Raw genomic sequence first — 18,305 nt, 5'->3', positions numbered from 1 at the left:
GATTAATTCATTAACTACCGTTTATGACAGGTCCTTAGTGTAAATTGTGTTGAGATATAATATACATGATAAACAGGTTTGGACCTTGGTTACTATTATATAATTATATATTCATGTGGATAATACTTTTGTGCTTGTTGTGTGTTTTTATTTTCTAACACATGTTCCAGGGGTATTTAAAGTGGCGGGTCGAAGAGCTTATTAGGTTATATTTATTTATAACTTACTCCTTACCTGCATGTCCATGCAGATACTGTCACTGAGAACGAGGCTGTTGGTTGAAGATTTCGTGAGTGGATTCTGTTCTTTGAGGTGAGCCACCTCATTGTTCGTGGAGGCAGCCATTTTAGCTTTAACTAGTTTATTTCTAGTTATTTCTTTTATCTTAGTTTTACATGCCCGACATTCAAACTCATGTAACTATGTTAGATGCTCCTTGGTTTTAGTGTGGAATTTGGGCTAGAGATTCTTTTATCTTAGTGTTGGCGGGCTTCCATTAATCGATTATGAGTTTGGTTTATGACTAATTCATATTTTATTATTAATGATGTCGTTGGGCCTGCCAATATTTTCTTTTAGTGCTATCGTAAATGACTAAGGGTAGGATATATGATTCTCCAGGGGGGTGCTGTGTGCGAAACAAGTGCTAATCACATCTAGCGAGTATTTTGGGACGTGACAAAGTTGGTATCGGAGACTAGGCTTTAAGTCCTGGGTCATAGAGTAGTGTTTAGTAGTCTTATTCATTGGTATGTGGGCGCTTATACTTATGACCTTCAGGCTACTGTACATCTAGGAAGTTTTCCCTTCTTTCATTCCTTGTTCGTGCGTGAGTTGAATCAAGTCTAACCTTGTAATATTTATTTCGCAGATGGCTAAGAAACGGGCATCTTCATCAGCTAAACACAGTCTTTGGACGGAGCATACTACCATAGGTGGGTAGCCAAGCTAGGGCTTATCATACTAGAGCTCAGATTAGGACTCAGGCCACTCCTCAGCCTAAAGTTGTGAATGGGGGTCAACCTCGAGTTGCGCCATAGCAAGTGCAGGAACAAGTGGTTCAGAACAGTCCACCGGCACCAGCTGCTGCAACTACAATTGCTTTGCCTGCAAATTTGGTGATCAAATTGTTGAATGTGTCGGAGGCATTGGCGCCCAATCATGGTGGACGTGCAGGTCCTCAGGTTACTTCACAAGCACAAGCTCAAGTTCAGTTGAATGTTGCTTCTAATCAGACACCTCAATTGGCCCCTCAACAGGTTGTCCAGTCTACAGGGCAATCCAACGAGTTTAAGAATTTCATGGATGTTAAGCCACCAGAGTTTGATGCTTCACCAGGTTCTATTGAGCCTCAAAAGTTCATTGATCATTGTGAAAAGATATTGACTACGTTGGGGCTGAAGGAGACTCGTGGTGTGAAATATTCCACTTTCTTATTCTCAGGGTTTGTAGAGTCTTGGTGGATTTCGATTCAGAGAGGTAGACAAGCAGGGTTACCACCTATCACTTGGTCAAAGTTTTTACAAGTTTATTCCATTAATCAAGCAAGATGATATGAGATGTCAGTTCAATAATCTGTGGCAGGGAACTATAACTGTTACTGAGTATGAGGCAAAGTTTACAGATTTATCCAGATATGTACCCTTTTTAGTTGAGGATCCGAGAGAGAAGGTGAGACGATTCGTGGATGGACCTGAACATTGCTATCGTGGTCTTGTGGTATGAGATGTCCGAGATGGTACCTATTAAGATGTAGTTGACACGACTCTCTATTACGAGTCTTATCTAGAATTGGACAAAGTCGAGCATGAAATCAAAAAGCCACGTAACACAGGTGGGTTTAGTGGTGCTTCATCTGGGTGCAAGAGTGGTTTTTATCGTAGGAAGTCCAGGCCTACTCAGTTAGAGTCAGTGGTGCAGTCTTCTTGGAGTGGTTATTCGAACAGGGCTAGCAAATGTGATGCAGAGGAAGGGTAGTAGCTTATAGCAGTCAGCTTATCATCTGAGGTGTTTTAAATGTGGTAGAAATCATAGTAGGAATTGTTTTGGAGTAGATGGGGCTTGTTTTACTTATGGTGAAAAGGGGCATATTGCTAAATACTATCCTAAAGGAAATACTGGTCCGAGTCGAGCTAGTACACAGCCGCAGGGAACTACTACAACGACATAGGGTCAAATTCAACTAGCTAGGGCTGCTCCACAGGGTGCTCGTGGACAGGGTCGATCGGGTGCACAGGTTGCTAAGGGAGCGGGTGGACTGCCGAGATTCTTTTCTATGACCAGACAGGATGTTGAGGCATCTAATACAGTAGTCACAGGTATTATTACTATTGGTGCTCATGGTGCATATGCTCTTACTGATCTCTATTCTACGTACTCATATGTATCTCCTTCTTTTGCTATATTCTTAGAACTGGGAGTTGAGTCTATTAATGTGCCATATGTGGTAGAAACACTAGTGGGGGAGAGTATATTAGTAGATAGAGTGTATAGAGATTGTGTGATATCGGTTCAGAGCAGGGAAACCGCAGTTGATCTATGTGTGTTACCGATGTCTGCTTTCGATGTTATTATGGGCATAGATTGGTTGGAATCATGTTAAGCGTCAATTGATTGCTATGCTAAACTTATATGTTTTAATTTTCCCGGAGAACTTTTAGTGTGGAAAGGCATGACTCCCGTGACTCAAGGAAAAATAATATCTTATGTAAAGTCATGCTGGATGATTAATGATGGGTGTTTGGGTTTTATTGCTACTATTCATCATACTCGAGCGGAGAATGTTACTATTGACAGTGTTCCTGTTGTTCACAAATTTGCGGATGTGTTTCCCGAAGATTTGCTCGGCCTACCCCCGATGAAAGAAATCGAGTCCAGCATTGATTTAGTTCGTGGACTCAACCTATCTTAATTTCTCCCTATCGTATGGCTCCACCTGAGTTGAGAGAACAGAAGGTTCAACTCCAAGAGCTACTCGATAAGGGGTTCATTAGGCCTAGTGTATCACCTTGTGGTGCACCTGTGCTATATGTGAAAAAGAAAGATGGCATGATGAGAATGTGCATTGACTACAAGCAACTAAGCAAGGCGACGATCAAGAATAAGTATCCATTGCCGCGTATTAATGATTTGTTTGATCAGCTGCATGGTGCTACTCATTTTTCCAAAATAGACTTGAGAATAGGTTATTATCAGCTGAGAATCAAGACCTAAGATATCTCCAAGATAGCTTTTCGGACAAGATATGGGCACTTCGAATTTTTGGTGATGTCCTTCAGGTTGATTAATGAACCCGCATCATTTATGGACCTCATGAATAGGGTATTCAAGCCATACTTAGACCATTTTTTGATTCCGTTGATTGATGATATTTTGGTCTACTCTCAGAGTGAGGCTGAACATGAATAACACTTGAGCATTGTGCTACAAACGCTTAAAGAATGGGAGCTTTATGCCAAGTTCTCAAAATATGAGTTTTGGTTTGGCACTGTTTCCTTTTTAGGACATGTGGTGTCTCTAGATGGGATTCAAGTTGATCCGAAGAAAGTTGAAGCAGTTCGAGATTGGCCTCAACCCTGTACTCCCACAGAGATGCGCAGCTTCATGGGACTAGCTAGATAGTACTGAAGGTTTGTGGAGGCTTTCTTGAAGATAGCCGCCCCATTGACACGTTTTAACTTAGAAAGGTGTGGTATTCGAGTGGTCAGATGAATTTTCAGAATGTTTTCGGAAATTAAAGACTGCATTGACTAGGGCTCCGATTTTGACCTCACCTACTGGTGAGGGTGGTTTCACCATTTATTATGATGCGTCTCGAGTGAGCTTGGTGTTACACCCCGTCATCTCGGAGCTTGAGCACGCCACGTATTTCACCATATTAATGAAATATTGGAGACGTCCTGTGAAGTCATGAAAGGTACAAGCCATGGGAAGTATGTAACAATGAAGCAAAGAATGAATTATGATCTCAGAATCGTAACTGAGAAGGACAACCTTGGAACCGGGGGAAATGACCCTTATCAACTATAATTAATGATAAATATCATGTATGCGAAGTTTCTGAAGGTTCTGGGATCAAGCGGATAGAACAAAAGAAAGTTAATGGGACTTTGGAAGAAGTTGGTGAAATTTCGGAAACAAATTTTGGTCCAACTAGATGGGAGTGTAACTTTCGGCATACAAGGAGCTTTGAGGTGATTCAAGAGCCTAAAATGAATTTCGTCGGGTCTATTTTCCAACGCAACAAACCGTTCGTCAATACGACATCAGAGTAGGGAGTTATGAGCATTTTTAAAATGAAATGGCAGAAGCTCGCGAACCTATGCGAAAATTCTAGAAACCACTTAAAAGCCCACTAATTTCGGCCCATTAAAGCCAAACCCGATACACACATATATAAATACCCCACCAACTCACCATTTCACCCATTTCACCCCCAAAACATCAGATTTACATCCATAAGCAAACCTTAGAGAGATTAGGGGTATTTTGGCACAAATTTTGGTAAGATCTAGTGGAGATTAAGCCACGGGAGGTGCGTAATGCTTCGTAGACCTCGGCTTTTCCCCTCTATGCAATCTGGTCCTTGAAGTTTCCAAGACAAATTAAGGCAAATCTCGCTCCTTTTTTGGTAATTGAGTTAATCCGTAGTAATACTAGGTAGATTATCACATATTAAGTTGAATTGATCGGAAAAGTGAGATTATCCTCGTTGTGGGTGTTACGGGTGGATTGATATGAATATTGGTTTGAATAGAGGTTGTGGATGTTGATTCTTGAGTATTGTTATTGTTGTTGTTGATGATGGTTGTTGTTGTTATTGTTGTTGTTACGGCTATCTGACACATGCCGGGATATAACAAAAACAGAGGAAGTGCTGCCGAATTTTTCGTAAATTAAACTCTTCAAGACTATAGGATTTGGATAAGTTGAATCTATGAAATTAGCTAAAGGAAGAATTTGTCGATATAGGTTTCAGGACGAAAGGACGAGCAGTGGAATAAGGGAGCAAGTCGGGATTAGAAAGGCAGCAGAGACAGGTATGTAAGGTTTAACAGTCCTCATTTCCCTGGCACGAGTCTTAGAGATATTTAGCGTGCATGCTTCTCCATTCGAACCGTCCGAAGTTTTACAAAGAAAGGATACGTTTTTATAAGAAAGCTGGATTTTGAGAAAAAGCCATGTTTTACAAGATTTACCAATTTTATGGAAAAGTATATTTTATACAATTTTCTCTAAAAGAGCTTATTGATTATGACTAAAAGTCAGTTAGTGCGCGTTCCTTGACCCTCGTTAAATTCCACAAAATGTCAAGTATAATCCTTATGCTTTTTATTGATATCATAACTATTATTGATTTCCCTTTTGGGGTCAATATACATTCCATAACTAATTTGGAGGTCACGACCTTACGTAACTCCGAAAGGCCCATGTTTATTTCTTGAACTCTGCATGAATTTATATATATACTCTATTTGCACTATTTTACTTACCGAGCAGCGCTATAGTTGGCCAGGTATGGCACGTAGATGTGCAACCACTGATCAGTTGGGTATGTTTACTGAGTCCCGAAAAGGGCCGGGTACGTTATGATGATGATGATGATGATATGAAGTTTCCCCGGACTCAGGATGCCTCGAACGTGGGAGGATATAATGATGATGATGCTTATTTATCGAGTCTTTAGAGGGTCGGGTACGATATTTCACCGAGTCCCACTAGGGCCGGGTACGTTATATATATATATATATATATATATATACACACACACACTATATTGCATATGATAGATGGTTTTTATCATGTACTGCATATTGATTGTCTTCGGGTTATGACTTTCATTATACATCTTCTGGACTGTCTTGTTTCATTACCGTATTTCATCCTGCCTTACATACTCAGTACATATTTTTCGTACTGACTGTTCCATTTTGGGACCTGCATCTCGTGCTGCAGTCGTGATGTTATCAAGATGCACCTTGATAGGTGCATCATCAGCGGATCAACAAGTGCCGTTCATCCGGACTTGCCTATTTCGGTATATGATTATGACTGCATGGTTACTGTATATGTTTTGGATACGTTGGTGGATGTGTAGTACCGTCCTTTTATGACGATGATGTTTCCTACTCTTAGAGGCTCGTAGATCCTATGTAGTGTGTTGGTGTTGGTCATGAGAATTATATTTTGTTAAATGGGCCTACTAACTTATGATATTGTTTAGTGGCGGCCTCGTCGGCATACGTACTGTGATGTTGGTGTAGGTGATGTTGTCTACTGTTTGATTTAGGTTTTGCTGAATGCAGGTGCCGCTAAGGCTTTATGCTAAGTTATTCCAAGTCCATTATGATTATGTTATCTAGTTTAGGTTAGCTCAGCTAGCATTCCGGCCGAGGGGTCGGGTGCCCTGTCACGCCTCTCGGTGGGGGTGTGACAATTGGGTTGTGTCTTAATGCAGAGTGACAAAGTAGTAGCTTATGCGTCTCAACGATTAAAGAAACATGAGAAGAATTATCTCACTCATGACTTAGAAATGATCACAATTGTATTTGCACTCAAGATCTGGCGTCACTATCGTTATGATGAGCCGTGTGAAGTCTATACTGATCACAAGAGTCTACAATACATATTCGAGCAAAGAGATCTAAATTAGAGACAACGACGGTCGTTAGAGTTACTTAAAGATTATCATCTTACTATTTTGTATCATCCCGGGAAGGCGAATGTGATGGCAGACGCCTTGAGTAGAAAGTCTATGGGCAGCTTTCCCGATTTACTACTGAAGAACGACCTATGGCTAAGGATATTTAGGCATTGGACGACCACGGAGTTCGGATTGATCATACAGTGCAAGGCAGGTTAATTGTAGGTATGGTGGCATAATCATCCTTAGTGGGACAAGTCAAGGCTTGCCAATATGAACATCCCCGTCTTGCTAGACTACGAGATCGAGTGCAAAATAGGGGCGTTAAGTCATTCTCTATTGATGGCAAAGGTGTGTTACGTTGTCATGGTAGATAGTGATTCCTATGGTGGGTGATGTGAAGCAATTAATTCTTGAAGAGCCTCACAACTCGCGATACTCCATCCACCCAGGTGCTACGAAGATATACCAAGACCTACGTGGATTGTATTGGTGGAAAGGTATGAAGGCTGATAGTTTGGAACATATGATAGTTGCTTAAATTGTCAGTAGGTTAAATATGAACATCAAAAACCCGACGGAGTAATGTAAAACTTGATTATCCCAGTGTGGAAGTGGGAAAGGATTATGATGGATTTCATAGTTAGTTGCCGAATACTATCAAGAAACATGACTCAGTCTACGTGATTATGAATAGACTCACAAAATTCTCTCATTTTATACCAGTTCGGGTTACTCATACCGCAGAGCAGTTAGTGAATATTTACCTCTGTGAGATAGTTTGACTTCATGGTGGGCCTATTTCAATAATATCTGATCGAGGTGCACAATTTACTGCTGAGTTTTTGAATCCAGAAGTCGTTGGGTTCACAGGTCAAGTTGAGTACAGCTTTTCATCCACAAACTGATAGACAGTCTAAGCGGGTTATTCAGATTTTCGAGGACATACTTAGAGCTTGTGCGATTGATTTTGGTGGTCATTGGGACAATCAGTTGCCTTTGGCAGAGTTTGCTTACAATAACAGCTACCAATCGAGTATACAAATGGCCCCGTTTGAGGCTCTATATGGTTGCAGGTGTAATTCACCAGTTGGATGGTTCGAACCAGGCAAAGCACAACTATTAGATCCAGATTTGGTTCAGCAAGCCTTGGAAAAAGTTGGGACGATATGAGAACGACTCAAGACAGCACAAAGCAGACAGAAGTCCTATACAGAAAAGAAAGTTCGTGATGTGGAGTTCATGAAGGGTAAAAAAGTCTTCTTAAAAGTTTCACCTATGAAAGGAGTTATGAGATTTGGTCGGAAGGGTAAGCTAAGCACTAGGTATATCAGTCCTTATGAGATTTTGGACCGAATTGGGTTGGTGGCATATAGATTTGTTTTACCTCCGAGATTGTCTATTGTTCATCTTGTATTTCATGTGTCTATGATTAGAAGATATGTTGGTGATGATAACCATAAGATTCAGCCAGAAGATGTGGAGCTTGATGAGAATTTGACTTATAAGGAGGGTCCGATATCTATTCTTGATAGGCAAGTGCGACAATTGAGGTCGAAGAAGGTAGCTTCAGTCCAAGTGTTATGGCGTAATCATCCAACCGAGGAAGCTAGTTGGGAGTCTGAAGCAGATATGCGAGATAAATATCCTCACTTATTTGAGGCGACAGGTATGATTCTAGATCCGTTCGAGGACGAACGTTATTTTAAGTGGTGGAGAAAGTAATAACCCAATTTTAAATATGGGTTATTGGTAATTTAGCCTAAAGAAAAAAATGAAATTAAAAGGGTGGGCAAAGCCCATTCTCTTATTCTTGTTGTTGGTCACGTTTTAGTGATTTAAGGAGTAGAAATTAGGGTAGTTGTGGGCTGTAGTTTTATAAAAAGAAAAAACGGGGAAAAAGAGCAAAACTGTTGGAAAAATTTATGGAAGTTCACAGAGAGCATGAGGGAGTGAACAGCAAGGGTTGATAGTACAGGTATTTCACTACATTAGCTCTTTAGCACATATTTTTAAATACATGTTGTTGTGCTTGGTTGGTCAAAGAAGGGTATTAATGGTGGCATAATCATTATTCAATGATAGGATGATGGATTGGAAATTAAATTAGGTGACAATGATTAGTGGGTTAGTGGAATTAGTCATAGAAGTTTAGTTATTGAAAGCTGCTATGAAAAACAACTTTATTTCTCCCAGTTTCGAGTACTACTATATCTTTATTAGGAGACAGAAATCATAACTAATGATTGGGTAATAATGAGAGGGTTATATGATTATAATAATAATGATTGAATGTAGATTATATTATGAGATAGCAGTGGTTCGTTGACATGAGAAACAATATATTAAGAATGCAAATTAAGAGCTATTGTGCAGCATCTTGAAGCCACTATTTCGGTATTTTTCCCCATTACTGGAAGTACTGCGTTTCACATTAATATGGATACATAATTTGATTAGTGGAGCTGGGAATTAGATTTTGATTGTTGACTAGCTTTGAAAATTTAGAGGATGTTCGTCAAAGGGGTATTGACTACTTTAAACCTATTTTGCTGTAGTTTGAGGTGATTCGAATTTATGAGAGCATAGTTTTGAATTATTGGAAGGGGTGCTTCGATTATGAATTCGAGGTAAGTGAGACTTTTGGATTTGGGTTCTTTCTTTTCAAACCCGTTATAAAAAATATGTTTTGTCTACCTGGTCCACATGTTAGAACAAGCGTGTGCTTGGCAGAATAGGTTGTCCTTAAGGCCAGCCGCATATACTTTATTTTCAAATACTCTAAAACTCTCTTTATAAATTTATTTGTGATGTGATACAGCTGCGAGCTATGATTTTGTGGCATTGTGTATGTGTTACATCCGGCATTTTCGCGTATTTGGAAAGCTTGGAGTTAACTTTGGTTTGTAAGGAATAAGGTCATGTTGGATTTCTCTTAATATGTATATGCCGGTTATGGAAACTTGAATGCGGAAAATAATGGAGAAGGCCTAAGGGCAAAATCGGAATCTTGGAAATTTATTTCGGGAATTGCAAAATATGATTCATGAAGAGTTGGGCTCAAAAAAAAAAAGAGGAAAATGAGGCCCAAAAATGGAAGGGTGGCCGGCCAACATGGCCATGGCCCAAATCCATTAAAGTGTCATGTGCCAACCATGTGGCATAATTATTAAAGGAGCATATAGATATATATACATGCATACCTCTAGAACTTTCAAGAGAATTAAAACAAAATCAAGAAGAGAAAAGAGAAGAGTGGCCGTCGGCCAAGAGAAAAGAGAGAAAGAAAAAAATTGCAAGTCCATCAACTTTGATCCATAAATCTTGTTCTTCTTGTATTCATAGTAAGCTCAAGGTGCTCTCCAAGTTGATATAATTAGTTTGGCGAGAAAGCGACGTTTGTGGCGAGTGAAAGTTGGAAGAGAAGGTAAGGATTTCATGCTCTTTACATGTTATGGAAGATTTGTTTGTGTTGTAGTATGGAGAATTAGATAGATTTATAAAAATATGGAAATTTCATGATATGGCCGTGTGCTTGCATGTGTTATGTAGCCAAGACTAGTTGAATTTTTATGTTATATTCTAGTTGTAATTGTTGTGTATTCTATGTTGGAAATGGGAGTTTGATGACTTTGGTTGGGTTGTGAAAGTTGAAGTGTAACCGTGGGTGCATGTGTGTGAAGTGTGTGTGTGGCCGTGTAGTGTAGGTGAAAGGTGAGGTGAAGTTTGTTTAGTTAAGTCGTTGTAACCTTTGTGATGTAAATAGAGGTTTAATGAATCGAGTCGGCATCGAAAATGGTTGTATGTTGTTATGGCGAATTATGTGAATTTTATATGATTTTTATATATAAACATGGAAGTAAGGTTTAAGGGTGAATTATGGTTATTGTTAATGAGTTTGGAAGGAAAATAATGTAGTTTGGTAGTTTTTTGTTGCATTGTAGAAGTTGGAATGGATTATGGTTCGATGAAAATTTGGTATACTTTGTAGAATAATGAGAAGTGTATCCGAAGCGTATTTGAATGGCCTTGAATTAGTAAATATATATGAAAACGTTGATATTGGATTGAAAGTGTGAAGTGAGAACGGAAGATGATGTATTATGTAGAAAGAAAGATTACTTATGTTAATATGTGTTTTGTAGCGACTATTGGTGTTGTTGTTGTTGTTGGGATTGTTGTTGTGGACATTTGAGCCGAGATAGATTCTCGGGGTGTCATATCTATAGGGGAGGTGCTGCCGAAATTTCGGTAGAAAATCATTAACCCAAGATTGAAATATTAACTCTCATGAATAGTAACTGGTATGGGTGACCATTTGCAGATTTTTGACGAAACGGGATTGGAGTTTTGGCAAGCGTGAAGGCCAAGGAAGGTATGTAAAGTCTTCCCTTTCATTCTTAGGCATGTTCTAAACGTAGTAGGCTTGGACGCGAGCCTTAGATATGACTCTGTCACTCGAAACCCGAGATTGAAATTGGTCTCATTTCCTTCAGCGCAATTGAAATAGTTTCTTCATAAATTGTCATCAAGTGACTTAAATGAATGTAATCTTCACTAATGGACCGGATTGTCCCAAAACTCTCATGAATGACTCCATAAGGGTTATGATCCATAATTCGAGTTCACCACCTCAACTTACCCGAGGTGGGCCCACAGACTCCGAGACCTCTTACTATGGTTTTAATTGATTTATTTCTATATAATACTTAAAGGAATCTTGTGATCATTGTACCGTTGTCAAATGATAAATACGACGAATCTATGATATATTTTGATATGTGTTATGGTCCCAGAAACATGATTCGATATAAGTAATCGTGCCATCCCCAAAAAGGGCCTACATATATACTATGATCGTTGTCCGATTTCTTTGTAGTGATATGCCATTTGAATTGTTCCATTTGTTAAGGAACGATCATTCTGAATATTCCGTGAGCCCTATGAGGCATTTGCTCCGTATGAACAATCTCAAAAACTCTGTTTTGACATAATCTGTCACGACATCCGAAAGGTACGAATTATGACTTATTGTTGATTTGTCTACTAAGTCTGGACTTATATGCATATGTTTCTGCATTACTCTGTTCGTGCAAGTTATGATATGTCTCTTCACTGAGCCCGGGCTAGGACATGTTCTCGTGCGCGCTTCTTTGCATTATTCACCGAGTCCCTCGTACTTGCGGGCCGGGACACGTTATCTGTATATGACTACGATATGATGATACGGGGATGGTGGCCAGGACGGCACATGATTATTATTCACCAGACCCGCGATGGGGGCGGGACACGTTATGTATACATGATATATGATTATGATAGATATGATTCCATATTACGAGCCACGATAAGGGCGGGACACGTCACACACATGATACATGATTTTGTTATGCATGACTTCATTCACCGAGTCCCTTATCAGAGGCCGGGACACGATATATGTTTGCATGACATTATATGATCTGATATGCATTATGTTTTCTGAGGTCTCGGACAAGGTATTACCCTTTGTATTTCCGATTCTTATCACAGCCCCGTCTGTTATGTTTTTGTACTCCTGTCTTTGATTATGATTGTACTTGTTACTTTTCCGCTTTACATACTCGGTACACTTCGCATGCGACCCCCTTGTTCTTCGGGGGGTGCGCCGCGTGCCGCGGTACGGACGCGTCGCGTGATACGCCACCGGCGTAGGCTATCTGTTCTGGCCGATTGGAGTCGCTCCCCTTGATCGGAGCTTGTACTTTTGGTATATACTTCTATTTTGTCATACATTACGTACATGTGCTTATTTGGGTACGGCGGGGCCTGTCCCGTCTTCGGTTGTTATGTATGTTAGAGGCACGTAGACATGTATGTGGGTTATGGCCATGTCCGTACGGTGTATGTATATATGATATGTTCGGAAGGTTCCCCGCCACGGCGGCCTTGCGCGAGCGCCCCTATATGTGTGTATGTGGATATGTTGGCTCTGTAGGGCCTTTGTTGGTATTTTCTGCGTGCAGGGTAATTTTGGTTAGTAAGAAAAACAGAGGAAACTCTGCCCAAATTTTTTTTAGATACTTGAGTTACTATTTTTGAGCTTTTGGTACGTACGGGTGCCCAGGTCGGGCGCTAGTCACGGCCTACGGGGCTGGGTCGTGACAAAAGTGGTATCAGAGCGGTCAGTCCTCGGAATGTACGCGGGCCGTGTCTAGTAGAGTCTGTTTATCGGTGTGTCGTGCACCACATCTATAGACGGGGAGGCTACGGGCGTCTAGGATGTTATGTTACCCTTTCTTTGGATCTTAGATCGTGCGTTAGAGCTGTGTTATCAGGATGTTTTCCCTTCTGACGAAATGTTATGTTTTCAGCGATGCCTCGAAGAAGGCGACGGGCCCCGAGAAGAACAAGCGATTGCCGAGAACGGGGAGGGACCGGCCCAGAGCCCGAGAGAGTTACTAGGGCTCGTACCCGAGGCCTACGCCGGCATTGTACTCCGGTCGGAGGGTTCGGCCACTCCGCCGCCGGATGAGGCGGGCGAGGCCCTCGGCGGCTCCGGCGCCCGGCTCCCCGGCCGGGGCGGAGGGACGGACGCGGGGAGCGGTACGGCCCTGCGGCGACGATAGTGGCGGGGCGGTTCGGGGACGCGGGCGAGAGGTGATGATGACGATGACGGCGTGATGGCACGAGAGTTCGTGATTTGCGACATGCGGTCCTCCGAGTTTTTGGGTCTAAGCCGACGAGGACCCTCATGACTTTATCCGGCGAGATGCGGCGCTCGTTGAGGCGAGTCGGGGCTTCGGAGACCAGGTACGCCGAGCTTCTTGCACACGGTTACGAGATGTCGCCCTTAATTGGTATGAGTCCTGGGGGATGTCTAGAGGTGAGAGTGCTCCCCCAGCCACTTGGGACGAGTTTACAGCTGCCTTTCTCCGCCACTTTTTACCACCGGAGCTGCGGCGGGCGAGAGTTGATCAGTTTTTGCAGATAAAGCAGAGGGGTCGGAGTGTTCGTGAGTATAATTTGGAGTTTGATTCTCGGCCCGATGTGCGCTACCATCGTAGCGATATGGAGGACGAAATGCATCGATATGTGATGGGATTGGACGATTATTTGGTTGGTTGTTGCATGGCAATGGCGGCCTTATTTGGTATGGACATCGCCGATTACGAGCCTATGCACAGGGTGTAGAGGACCGGCATAAGGAAGACCAGTCTAGTAGAGACTATGACAGGAGGCGGCCCAAAAGGGCCAGGTCAGCGGGCTATTCTGGAGATTCCCGAGGTGGATGGCCTCAGCAGCAGTCCGGTAGGTCCCTCCCTCCGCCAGGCCGGGGAACACAGTCCGCCGGTAGACGTTTTGATGATGCAGGCCCGTTTGGAGCAGGCCCGAGTTCTAGGGCCTTGGATTCGCAACAAAGCAGAGGGTTCGGTCAGACAAGGCTATCTATGCCTCAGTGTCCCCATTGTGGCAGACGTCATCCGGGAGAGTGTCGTCTCGCCACCGGTGCCTGTTTCTCGTGTGGCCGTCAGGGCCCGTGTGAGAGTGCCCGTACAGGGGCGGTTCAGGTTCAGCACAGCCTACTCGGTCAGTTACCGACTCATTTTCTCCTTCAGTAGCCATGCGCCCCACGGGGCGAGATGTGCCGGCACCAGCAGGTCGCGGCAGAGGTCGCGGCGGAGTTCATAGTTCCAGCGGTCCTTCGAACCGCGTATATGCTTTGACCAGCCGGCAGGACCCAGTAGCGTCACCCGATGCAGACCCAGGTATATTATTGACCTCTCTTCGAAAAGTATGTGCATGGATTGATCTGTATTCTATTGTACTACGTGATTTTCCTTTCCTGGGTATTAATAAAGGTAGGGTAAGGAAATGTCCATAAGTCTCTGAAGTATAGTAAAGGTAGTTGACTCTGATCGCGATTCCGTATGCCATATCTCTGCGTCCCTGCTTTTGATGAAGCTCTGTCTACTATACCTCGGTACGTTTGACTCTGATTTCAAATCTGTCCGATAAATCTCTATACGTCTGATTCCGATTATAGATCTGTCTGATATACTTTTATGCGTCCGATTCTGACTATGGATTTATCCAATATGGTTCGGTGAATCTGACCCTGGTTATGGATCCGTCCGATATGCTTCTGTACGTCTGGCTCCGATTTTGAATCTGCTTAAGATAACGTCGGATTATGCTTCTGCCTGTCGTACTTTTGTACTTCTGATTCCGGACATGACTTTGTCTAACCTATTTCTGATCTTCTGGTTCTGATCAAGATTCCGTCCGCCGAAAATCCGACCTAAGATGATGCGAACAGCCCTAATACGGTGATATCGAAGCATGACAGAGGGAGTTGGAAAAGGAAAGCCCTTGCAAGTACTTCGATCAAGTGCAAGTAGGTAGTTGGTAAGAGGACCTCCCCGACTTATCCTGATTTACCACGAGGTTGATTTAACATTCGAAGACGAATGTTCTAAAGGGGGGGAGGATGTTACATCCGGCATTTTCGCGTATTTGGAAAGCTTGGAGTTAACTTTGGTTTGTAAGGAATAAGGTCATGTTGGATTTCTCTTAATATGTATATGCCGGTTATGGAAACTTGAATGCGGAAAACAATGGAGAAGGCCTAAGGGCAAAATTGGAATCTTGAAAATTTATTTCGGGAATTGCAAAATATGATTCATGAAGAGTTGGGCTCAAAAAAAAAAGAGGAAAATGAGGCCCAAAAATGGAAGGGTGGCCGGCCAACATGGCCATGGCCCAAATCCATTAAAGTGTCATGTGCCAACCATGTGGCATAATTATTAAAGGAGCATATAGATATATATACATGCATACCTCTAGAACTTTCAAGAGAATTAAAACAAAATCAAGAAAGAAAAGAGAAGAGTGGCCGTCGGCCAAGAGAAAAAGAGAGAAAGAAAAAATTGCAAGTCCATCAACTTTGATCCATAAATCTTGTTCTTCTTGTATTCATAGTAAGCTCAAGGTGCTCTCCAAGTTGATATAATTAGTTTGGCGAGAAAGCGACGTTTGTGGCGAGTGAAAGTTGGAAGAGAAGGTAAGGATTTCATGCTCTTTACATGTTATGGAAGATTTGTTTGTGTTGTAGTATGGAGAATTAGATAGAATTTATAAAAATATGGAAATTTCATGATATGGCCGTGTGCTTGGATGTGTTATGTAGCCAAGACTAGTTGAATTTTTATGTTATATTCTAGTTGTAATTGTTGTGTATTCTATGTTGGAAATGGGAGTTTGATGACTTTGGTTGGGTTGTGAAAGTTGAAGTGTAACCGTGGGTGCATGTGTGTGAAGTGTGTGTGTGGCCGTGTAGTGTAGGTGAAAGGTGAGGTGAAGTTTGTTTAGTTAAGTCGTTGTAACCTTTGTGATGTAAATAGAGGTTTAATGTGGTTTTAATTGATTTATTTCTATATAATACTTAAAGGAATCTTGTGATCATTGTACCGTTGTCAAATGATAAATACGACGAATCTATGATATATTTTGATATGTGTTATGGTCCCAGAAACATGATTCGATATAAGTAATCGTGCCATCCCCAAAGGGCCTACATATATACTATGATCGTTGTCGATTTCTTTGTAGTGATATGCCATTTGAATTGTTCCATTTGTTAAGGAACGATCATTCGAATATTCCGTGAGTCTCACATGAGGCATTTGCTCCGTATGAACAATCTCAAAAACTTCAAAAGAAACTCTCATGAATGTTTTGACATAATCGTCACGACATCTATGGTTTTAATTGAAAGGTACGAATTATGACTTATTGTTGATTTGTCTACTAAGTACGGACTTATATGCATATGTTTACGCATTACTCATTTGTTCGTGCAAGTTATGATATGTCTCTTGATTTGTCAGTACGGACCGGGCCGGGGACATGTTCTCGTGCGCGCTTCTTTGCATTATTCACCGAGTCCCTCGTACTTGCGGGCCGGGACACGTTATCTGTATATGACTACGATATGATGATACGGGGATGGTGGCCAGGACGGCACATGATTATTATTCACCGAGACCCGCAGTAGAGGGCCGGGACACGTTATGTATACATGATATATGATTATGACAGATATGATTCCATATTACCGAGCCACGATAAGGGCGGGACACGTCACTGCACACATGATACATGATTTTGTTATGCGTGACTTCGTTCACCGAGTCCCTTATCGGAGGGCGGGACACGATATATGTTTGCATGACATTATATGATCTGATATGCATTATGTTTTCTGAGGTCTCGGACAAGGTATTACCCTTTGTATTTCCGATTCTTATCACAGCCCCGTCTATTATGTTTCTGTACTCCTGTCTTTGATTATGATTGTACTTGTTACTTTTCCGCTTTACATACTCGGTACACTTCCCGTGCGACCCCTTGTTCTTCGGGGGGGTGCCGCCGCGTGCCGCGGTACGGACGCGCGCGTGATACGCCACCGGCGTAGGCTATCTATTACCTTGATTGGAGTCGCTCCCCTTGATCGGAGCTTGTACTTTTGGTATATACTTACGCTGTCATACATTACGTACATGTGCTTATTTGGGTACGGCGGGGCCTGTCCGTCTTCGGTCCCCGTTATGTATGTTAGAGGCACATAGACATGTATGTGGGTTATGGCCGTGTCCGTACAGTGTATGTATATATGATATGTTGGAAGGTTCCCCGCCACGGCGGCCTTGCCGGCTCGCCTATATATGTGTATGTGGATATGTTGGCTGCGCGGGGCCTTTGTTGGTATTTTCTGCGTGCAGGGTAATTTTGGTTAGAAAGAAAAACAGAGGAAACTCTGCCCAATTTTTTTTTTTAGATACTTGAGTTACTATTTTTGAGCTTTTGGTACGTACGGGTGCCCAGGTCGGGCGCTAGTCACGACTTTTACGAAATTTAAGGTCGTGACAGTATGTTTCCATAGCATTGTGTATGCTTCTTGATGATATTGGCGCATTGTGTATGCTTCCTGATATATTTGGCACATTGTGTATGTTGCCGTGGATTCATGGTGTTGATTATTTCTTTAACTGCCATTTATGACAGGTCCTTAGTGTAAATTGTGTTGAGATATATAATATACTTGATAAACAGTGGTTTAGACCTTGGTTGCTATTATATAATGATATATTTATATGCATAGTATTTTTGTGCTTGTTGTGTGTTTATACTTTCTAACACTTGTTCCAGGGGTATTTAAAGTGGCGGGTCGAGGATCTTACTGGGTTACATTTATGTATAACTCACTCATTACCTGTATGTCCATGCAGATACTGGTGCTGAGAATGAGGCTGGTGGTTGAACATTTCGTGAGTGGATTCTATTGCTGAGGTCGATTTGCATCGTTCGTGAAGGTTGCCATTTTAGCTTTATCTAGTTTATTTCTAGTTATTTCTTTTATTTTGGGTTTACATGCCTAACATTCAAAGTCATGTTACTCTGTTAGATGCTTCATGGTCTTAGTGTGAATTTGGGCTAGAGATTCTTTTATCTTAGCGTTGGCTGGATTCCATTAATCGATTATGGGTTTGGTTGATGACTAATTCGTATTTTATTATTAATGATGTCATTGGGCCTGCACTTATTTTCTTTTAGTGCTATCGTAAATGACTAAGGGTGTGATATATGGTTTGCCTGGAAGGTGGTGTGTGATGGGTGCCAA

General features: G+C 41.9%; 2 protein-coding genes across 2 annotated transcripts; both read left to right on the top strand.

The window, feature by feature from the left end:
* Positions 1-871: 871 nt before the first annotated feature.
* Positions 872-2,602, top strand: LOC132042046 (uncharacterized). The gene is made up of 5 exons (XM_059432679.1): positions 872-935; positions 1,045-1,526; positions 1,585-1,719; positions 1,822-1,973; positions 2,284-2,602. The coding sequence occupies exons 1-5, from the start codon at positions 872-874 to the stop codon at positions 2,600-2,602; spliced, it is 1,152 nt and encodes a 383-aa protein (XP_059288662.1).
* Positions 2,603-7,921: 5,319 nt separating this feature from the next.
* On the top strand, positions 7,922-17,945 carry LOC132042045 (uncharacterized). Its single transcript, XM_059432678.1, has 2 exons — positions 7,922-8,312; positions 17,914-17,945. Exons 1-2 carry the CDS (start codon positions 7,922-7,924, stop codon positions 17,943-17,945), a joined length of 423 nt encoding a protein of 140 aa, XP_059288661.1.
* The last annotated feature ends 360 nt before the right edge of the window (positions 17,946-18,305 follow it).

This window comes from Lycium ferocissimum, unplaced genomic scaffold (genome assembly GCF_029784015.1).
Source record: "Lycium ferocissimum isolate CSIRO_LF1 unplaced genomic scaffold, AGI_CSIRO_Lferr_CH_V1 ctg1295, whole genome shotgun sequence".
Taxonomy (NCBI): Eukaryota; Viridiplantae; Streptophyta; class Magnoliopsida; order Solanales; family Solanaceae; genus Lycium; species Lycium ferocissimum.
This window is presented reverse-complemented; position numbering and strand designations above follow the sequence as displayed.

Bases quoted from the DNA above. Each gene is read 5' to 3' on its own strand.
- LOC132042046 (XM_059432679.1), top strand. From the start codon at position 872: ATGGCTAAGAAACGGGCATCTTCATCAGCTAAACACAGTCTTTGGACG. The intron at 936-1,044 runs GTGGGTAGCCAA...CGCCATAGCAAG, and splicing joins GACGGAGCATACTACCATAG to TGCAGGAACAAGTGGTTCAG. The intron at 1,974-2,283 runs GTAGTAGCTTAT...TTCTATGACCAG, and splicing joins AAATGTGATGCAGAGGAAGG to ACAGGATGTTGAGGCATCTA.
- LOC132042045 (XM_059432678.1), top strand. From the start codon at position 7,922: ATGAAAGGAGTTATGAGATTTGGTCGGAAGGGTAAGCTAAGCACTAGG. The intron at 8,313-17,913 runs GTATGATTCTAG...ATGTCCATGCAG, and splicing joins TCACTTATTTGAGGCGACAG to ATACTGGTGCTGAGAATGAG.